General features: G+C 44.9%; 1 protein-coding gene across 1 annotated transcript in view; it reads left to right on the forward strand.

Annotated features, from left to right (window-relative positions):
• Positions 1–2,160, forward strand: part of ITGB7 (integrin subunit beta 7) — a 49,548-nt gene extending 47,388 nt beyond the window's left edge. Inside the window, exons 15-16 of the mRNA XM_032212163.1 lie at positions 99–268; positions 2,041–2,160. Of these exons, the coding sequence (XP_032068054.1) occupies positions 99–268; positions 2,041–2,103 (233 nt within the window). The 3' untranslated portion in view covers positions 2,104–2,160. The remainder of the gene's footprint in view (positions 1–98; positions 269–2,040) is intronic.
• Positions 2,161–8,706: the final 6,546 nt, after the last annotated feature.

The raw sequence follows: 8,706 nt of genomic DNA on the forward strand, positions 1-8,706 counted from the left end.
CAATAGCAAAGGAATGGAATGTAGCTTCTCCAATCCCTGGTGGGAGTGTTGGCAACTTAGATAACTCCTGTGCTTCTTCTTTTTTTCTATCCTGGCAGGGCCAGATTCTACCAGGCAGCCGAACCTGATGCCAGTGTTAATGAGTGGGCTTATTGTGGTGAGCATAGGGGTGCTTCTCATTACCCTGTCCCGTGCCATTGTGGAGATCTGTGACCGGAGGAAGTTCAGACGCCTTGAAAAAGAACGAAAAAGTGCCCTGTGGTCTCAGGTCAGTGCCCTTCGAAGCACCTTCAACTTGCAAGGCCATGCTGAGAGAGACAAAACTGGCCCACTGGGAAGCTTTGCACCTTGGGAAACTCCTGCAGAAAGAGCTCTTCCTCCTGTAAAATGTGAAGCATGCGTATTATTCGCACATTGCATATAACTAGTGGGACAACTTGCCTTCAGAAGTTGTGGGTGCTTTGTCACTGGAGGTTTTTAAGAAGAGACTGGACAGCCACTTGTCTGAAATAGTATAGGGGCAGCAGTCCCCACAGAGGACTGGTTCCATGGAAAGAGATTTTTCTGTGGACCGGAGAGGGCATGGCTTCATATGCTGCCTGCATCCCATGGGTGGAGCTTTACTTGTTTGCGCAGACTGGTTACTGCCATGCCACGGCCGCTGCCAGTCCCCTGTCTGTCTGTCTGTCTGTCTGTCTATCTATCTATCTATCTATCTATCTATCTATCTATCTATCTATCTATCTATCTATCTATCTAGGTAGGTAGGTAGGTAGATAGATAGATAGATAGATAGATAGATAGATAGATAGATAGATAGATAGATAGATAGATAGATAGATAGATGATAGATAGATAGATGATAGATAGATAGATAGATATAGATAGATGATGGATAAATGAAGACGTATAACAGACATGATATAGATAGATAGATAGATAGATAGATAGATAGATAGATAGATAGATAGATAGATAGATCTTTATCTCAAGCAAGCATATGAAGAGGGGCATTTTGTTGCTTGTTCTTAACCGTATTTTTTTTTTTAATTAATTAGACTTATATACCACTCTCAGCCCTCTCTAAGCGGTTTATAGATTTTTTAGCAAATTGAGTCAGCAACTTGCCCCCACAGTCCTCATTTCACCCACCTCGGAAGGATGGAAGGCTGAGTCAACCTTGAGCCGGTGAGATTTGAACCGCTGAACTGCAGATCACAGTCAGCTGAAGTGGCCTGCAGTACTGCACCCTAACCACTGTGCTACCTCGGCTCGTATATGCTGTTCTTCTACCTACCATTGAGGTATGAGCAGCTTGGCATCCTCCTGAGGGTTGGACTATAATTCTCCTCTGCTCGTTTGTATAATCAGGACTTATAAGGCCCAAAGCTCCATTCAGCTTTACATGGATGGCCGTAGCTTTAACAAAGCAACTGAGCTTATCTGAGATCAATTTAGCTTGGGTGCCTCAAGACCTTTTAATGCAATTCAGTTAACTCAAGCAAAAACTATCAAGATCTTTTGCACAAAAGCACACAGACTATTCTTGCTTTTCTAGGAATTGACACTTTCTAGCTGATGTCAATTGCAGAAATCTCGCTCTGAAGGATTGGATAGGGATAGGATACAAAGTTGGAAGGGATCTTGGAGGTCCTCTAATCCAACCCCCTGCTCAAGCAGGAAACCCTCTACCATTTCAGACAAACGATTGACCAAATATCTTCTTAAACACTTCCACTGTTGGAGCATTCACAACTTCTGGAAGCAAGTTGTTATTTGGAGGCAATGCATCATAATGCAGTTCACTCAATCCTAATTTCTAGATGTAGATTAGCTAGTATGTGGTTCAGTGTATCACACCAACATAGCATAAAAATGCATGAATCCTCTTTTCTGAGATAGCTTCTGAGTGAGTTCTGGGGAAGTGGGGAAGGGCTTTTTCAAAGATGACCTCACTCACAGATGGAAGAACTTGCTGCTGACTCGAGCTACAAATTCAGCATTTGCACTTTGCCCTGATCTTCTGATTTCTTTTTCCAGACGAACAACTTCAAGTTCAAGAGTGCCACCACAAGAGTCACCACTAAAGGAGAACATTTGTAGTCCAGGGTTGAAATGAGGGGTCCTTGGTGCTGCTTGTTTTCTTGCAGATGTTTCATTATTCTAACTAGGTAACATCATCAGTGCTAATAAAGAGTGCTGTTTACTGTCAGTTTATATTCTGAGGTCTTGTCTGTCTGTGTGAGGGTGAGGGGGCGGTCTTAGGGATTCTTTGGTTGGGCTGTTTTCTGTTGGCTCTGTGGCAGTTTCTTGACTGGGGTATTGCTTACTTGATTATTGGTCTGAAGTTGACTTTGAAGTTAATCTATGCTGATCTGAGTGCTGATTACTGATGGAAAGGTGCTGGAGTCTTTTTCTCTTTTGGGCTGGTTGATTGTCTGTTTTGTATAGTCTATAGAAGTTGTTAATGCTTATGTGTCCATTGATGGTTGATTTGTTAGAGTGCCAGGCTTCTAGAAATTCCCTGGCATTTTTGGCCTTGGCCTGGTCTACGATTGTCACATTTTCCCAATTGAAACTGTCAGTTTGTTGCAGCAATCACATCCAGAAAGCACACATAGGTAACTGATTCAGCAAGATTCATTAACTTCTCTTTATATACATAATAACACCTGAAGTAATATATACAATACTAAGAGTGGTTCTTCCAACGTTGTAGAGAAGAGAAATATCAAGTACAAATACAGCATAAAATGGAGAAGGCGAAATGGAGGCGTGAGAAGCTAGTGTCCTCAAGCTTATATACAGAACAGTTAAGCCACGCCCAGGCTCCTTGCTGTCTCAGCTCCCAAATAGCCCTCATTGGCTTACTTAGTTGCTATGCCTATACATCGGCTGACCTTATTACCATGTCCTATTCCAGCCAGTCCCCAATGGCTGACCTGTTGCCATGTCTATCCCAGTTCATGAACTGTATACACTGACAGAAACTGTGGTTAAATCTGTCTATACATTGTGAAATTAAAGAATTTTCGTCATGTATTCTGACTGCCCGTTGGTGTTCATGGATATGTTCTGCCAGTCTTATGTCTTCTGTTTGTCCTACATAGAGGTTGTTGTAGTTCTTACATTGTATGTTGTAGATGATTCCTGTTTTGTCTTCTGAGGTCACTGGGTCTTTTGGTTTCCTTAGGATGTTTCGAAGGGCTTTAGTTGGCTTGTGTGCTATGCTGATTCCATGTGGTTGTAGTAGTCTATTTGTGGTTTTTGAGGTATACTTGATGTAATTTTTTTAGGTTTTGTGTTGGTTGTCCTGTATTGGGTTGAGTGGTCAGGGACTTTTCAATAAAGGCGCATGAGTATGCATTTTGTTGGAATGTGTTGTATAGATGTTCTATTTCCTTTTTCTCCTCTGGGTTACTGCAATGTGATTGGGCTCGTTTAAATAGTCATTTAAATAAATAAAGCCCTTACACAACTTCTCTTGTGGGGAAGTTGGGCTGTTGCTTTGGTAGTGGAGCACCTAGTTCAGGGGTGAAAAACCTTTTTCTTACAGCGTGCCAAAATTGCGCACATGCATGCCCAATCTCCTCAACCACCTGCGCATGCACACAGAATCCCCCACCCACGCATGCATGCACAACCCTTTCCCAGGCTCCGAAAGCTTTCTCGAAGCCCGGGAAGGGCAAAAATGGCCTCCCCCGGAGGCCCTCTGGAAGCCGGAAATGGATCATTTCCGAAGTTCCGGTTGGCCCTTTGGGACCGTTTTTTTTTGCTCTTCCCAGGCTTCAGGAAAGCCTCCGGAGGCTGGGGAGGGTGAAAAGCAGTCCCAGCTGCCAATAAACTTCTGGTTGGCCCATTGGGGCCGTTTTTCGCCCTTCTCAGCCTTTGGAGGCTTTCCTGAAGCCTGGGGAGGGTGAAAAATCAGCTGGCCGGCACGCTCATGTGCGCCAAAGCCAGGGGTGGGTTTCAACCGGTTCGCTGCGGTCCCTGCGAACCGGTTGGTCGGCGAACCCGGAAGTAAGTAACTTCCGGGAATGGCGAAGGGCCGACCCACCCGCCCGCGCTCCTTACCCGGTTTTGACGAGTTTTGCGCTTCCACGCCTGCGCAGGACGCATACAGCGCCTGCGCGATCCTCCAGGAGCAGCTGGAGCATTGCACAGACGCTAGTACGCATGCGTGCGCCGCACGCGTGCACAAGGACGCCACCGGCCCCGTTCCAACCGAACCGGTTGGAACGGGGCGAGAAACCCACCCCTGGCCAAAGCTAACGGCTGGCATACCACCAAATATGGCTCTGCATGCCGCCTGTGGCACACGTGCCATAGGTTCGCCATCACAGACATAGTTAGTATGGGTAGTTATTCTGCAGACTTGCATTTCTAGTTTGCCGTTGTGGTCTCTGTAGATCAGGATTTCCAGGAAGGGCAGCAAGTTGTTTTCTTCTTCTCTAGTAAACTGGATTCCTTTAAAAATGTTATTGATGGTTCTGTGGGTGTTTTCTAATTGGTCCTTTTAAAATTATTATTACCACAACAGTCATCAACCCCCCAGTACAATGGTTATGAAAACATTGCAAACAAGCCTTGACAAACCTCTGCCAACAGCTGAAGACACTATGACTTTGGAGAGACACCTGCATGAGAATTTTCCCCCGAGCAAGCCCTAGATGTAGTTTGAGCAACATCACCAACTAAACTCATTTCAAATGGGTTTGGAATATCAACATGTGTGGCAAAAACCTCAAAGTGGTCAACCAATAAAACCTTTATTGCACTGTGCTTTTACTTGACATCGTGTGTTTTGTGCTTGGAAGCACACATATTGATCAGGGCTCTGAAATGCTGCAGCTGTTTTTCAACATTATGCATAAAATTAATGTTCACTTTGAGCAAAACCTCACATCTCTTGTATGTCTAATTTTCTGATGAACCTCCTGTAAATGGTTCATCCACATGGATTTGCAGATGGGCTGCCACTATCCCCAGTACTGTTAGTTAAGGTTCATTCTTCACTTGACCCTACCCATGGCACAACCATACCCAACTTGCCCTGGAAAGATCTTTCTGCTGGGTCTCTGTGGTGTGGTTTTCATTTCACCTCTAGCCCACAGGTAAAATAACTTTGAGCTATCATTGGCTCTATTGATAGTGTCAGCAACAGCTACAAAATATTAAACATTGACACTTATTGAGACAAAGTCATAGGGATAGTCAGAGAGTTTGTTTGGTGTAGTGGTGAAGGTTTTGGTCTAGAAGTTTCCAAGTTTCCAAGTTTAATAGAATTTGTATGCCGCCCACTCCCACCGGGATTCTGGGCGGCTCCCAACAAGACAAGAAACACTTAGTTTAAAAAATAGAAATAAAAAAATACAATATTAAAATTCACATCGCCCATTCCATCTAAGCGGGGCTGGATATCAATCAACAGCCCCAGGCCTGACGGAACAGCCAGGTCTTGACGGCTTTGCGGAAGGCCGGGAGAGTGGTAAGGGTCCGGATCTCTGCAGGTAGATCGTTCCACAGGGCCGGCGCAGCAACAGAGAAGGCCCTCCCCTGGGGAGCCGCCAGCCGGCATTGTCCGGTTGAGGGCACCCGGAGGAGGCCCAACCTGTGCGATCTTGTTGGTCGTTGGTAGGTACGTGGCAGGAGGCGGTCTCTCAGGTAACCAGGTCCTAAACCATGTAGGGCTTTAAAAGTAACTAGCACCTTGAAGCGCGTCCGGAGACCAATAGGAAGCCAGTGCAGCTCGCGGAGGATAGGTGTAACATGGGTGTATCTAGATACACCCCATATCGCTCGCCTGGCTGCGTTCTGGACCAGCTGTAGTCTTCGAACACTCTTCAGGGGCAGCCCCATGTAGAGCGCGTTACAGTAATCCAGTCTTGAGGTGACGAGGGCATGAGTGACTATTCAAAGTGCCTCCCGGTCCAGGTAGGGCCGCAACTGGTGCACCAGGCGAACCTGGGCAAAAGCCCCCCTGGTCACAGCCAACAGACGGTGCTCTAACGTCAGCTGTGGGTCCAGGACACCCAAATTGCGGGCCCTCTCTGAGGGGTGTATAATTTCACCCCCCAGGCTAAGAGGTGGAATGTCTGGACTAACCTTGGGAGGCAGCATCAATAGCCACCCGGTCTTGTCTGGATTGAGTGCAAGCTTGTTCGCTCCCATCTAGACCCTGACAGCCTCCAGGCACTGGCATATCACTTCCACTGCTTCGCTGAGTTGGCACGGGACGGACAGATACAATTGAGTATCGTCCGCATATACCAGGAGATTGTGAGTTCTAGTCCTGCCTTAGGCCTGAAAATCAGATGGATGGCTTTGAGCCAATCACTCTCTCAGCTCAACCTACCTCACAGAGTTGCTGTTCTGAGGAACATAGGGGCCAGTATTAGCTATGTTCATCACCTTCAGTTACCCATAAATGAAAGGCAGGATAAAAATATCTAATAAAAAAGTAAATCAAATAGGGATCATTTCAAACTTCGGGCCCACAATCAATCTTGTCCGCCACCCATTCTGCTGTTGTTATCCCTAAAGAATGGACACAGTAGCTTCAGATTCACACAACACTGTCAAAGCTGCATACTTTAGCATTGGGTTTCTCCTTGTATTCTTCCAGCAATCCAATTTCACATTGGACTAATTTAGTGATGTCTTAATGGCAGACAGACAGGACTAATTCAACCAAAATAAAATATCCAACAGGAGCAAACACCCCTTCCTTCCAATGAAGTTAGGTGGTTTAAAGTTTCTGTAGTCCACTAATATACCCAAGGTTGGAAATTGGGTATTTTTGGAACCCTCAACCTGGGAATTTAGGAACCAGACGTTTAGCTTCCAGCACAATCACTGATCTGGGCAGTCAACATAAAACCTAAGTCCTTCCCAAAGCACACCTATAGCGATATTCTGAGCAGCCATCATGGCAAGCTGCTACACATACAGTAACACGAACCCTGTGGGGTTTTTCCCCTTTTTTTTATTAGGAAGGCATATTCTCCTAGATCAGGGGTGTCAAACTGGCAGCCTGCCGGCCAGATGCATCACACACAGACCATGCCCAACCCAGCTCCGCAAAGGGGAAAAACATCATGAAATGTCATATGACAGCAACATCACGCCACATGCTTGACACCCGTGTCCCAGATCTAAAACAGAGAGATTTCTAAATGAAAGCCCAGACAGCTATTGACAGAGATATGGTCAGTATGGATCAGCAACTTAATTATCATTTAAAGTCAGCCCCAGCCCTCTGGCTATGACCTGGTCCACCACTGGAATGCAACTTCAGAAAACTGGAAGAACATTCAAATCTGATGAAGGCAGTATTGTGCCATATTCTCTGCGCCTCTGTTCCACTGCAAGTCCTTCATCCAAGTACGTGGCAAAATAAAACAAACTGGTCAAAGAAAATGTAACCCCCAAACTAATGGTGTGGAGAAGCAGTGAAGCTAAGGTTTGGGAGGGAAAGCAAGCTGAGTTTATTCCAATTACCAAAATAGAACACACACAGAGACAAAAAGTAAAAGACACCACACTGTAATGGTAAAAAGATACAAGTTTATAGCATCTTATAAAAACTACAATTTAAAAGTGATCCTGTCCTTGGGTAACACACCCCTGCCCCAATTCCCTTCCCTGTAAAATCAGTGAGTTAAAGGGAAGGAAAATAAATTATCTTAGAAAAAGCTATTGGACCTTCACATTAAGTCCAGAGGCTATCTGGTCAGGCTGAAGTGCTAGATTGTTTTTCTTTCAGGCGGGTCTATGTAAAAGCCAAATATGAACTGCAAGAAAAGCTCCTTTATGTTTTCTTCCTATTTGAACAGATTTCTAAATTAAGACCAGCAGCACCACATCGGAAAGCACCTTAAGGCACCCGATCCATGTGACAAGCACGAATTGTCCTTCTGCTACCAGCACCCAGGAAAAGGAATAGGAATAGCAACAGCTCCCAATGGCACCCATTGTCAAAATGGGATTTCTCACCTCCATGGAGGAAAGGAAATAAGATGGAGGACACAGGGAAATAAAGCTCCTTCAAAAATGTGCCCCTGGATGGCTTTTAGGGCAATACAAATGTAGGCACTCCTCAGGGTACACTAAGATTCCAGTCCACCTGACTTTCACACAGGTTGGCTTGCATACACTGCCATGTTGCACACACACACACGACAGTATTTGTCAAAATTACAGAGGTCTGGACTTGAATACCTCCCATGGGTTGCATATATAAGCAACATATTCAGGTTGGACAAAGATACAGGGGAAAATTGTCACACATACTCTCTAAAGACTGGCTTCTCTTATCTACAAGAGAGACATTACCATAGACAGTGTTGGTAAAATTGTGTATCTCTATATTTCTGCAAAAGAAGTACAGTTCCATGTTTATGCAAAACCCATTTTCCAGTCTGCTGCTACCTGGAATTGCCAAGCAATCCAATTCATCCAACTCTTTGCTGCAATCACGTCAAAGCAATTCCATCCATTGCTCTGATAGTAAATATTTTAAAGCAGTATAGTTTTTACCCAAAAGCTAAATCTCACTTTCTTGAACCTTCAGCAAATTAGTCCTCTTTTCACTTCACTGCCTCTGCATAATTTTATTTGAACAAAACGAATTTCATTCTGAAATGGTTTTGGTCCCTTGCACTTTAAAGAGTGGCAATCAGTGAAACTTCCAGACAAGTTTCATTT

This window comes from Thamnophis elegans, chromosome 2 (genome assembly GCF_009769535.1).
Source record: "Thamnophis elegans isolate rThaEle1 chromosome 2, rThaEle1.pri, whole genome shotgun sequence".
Classification (NCBI taxonomy): domain Eukaryota; kingdom Metazoa; phylum Chordata; class Lepidosauria; order Squamata; family Colubridae; genus Thamnophis; species Thamnophis elegans.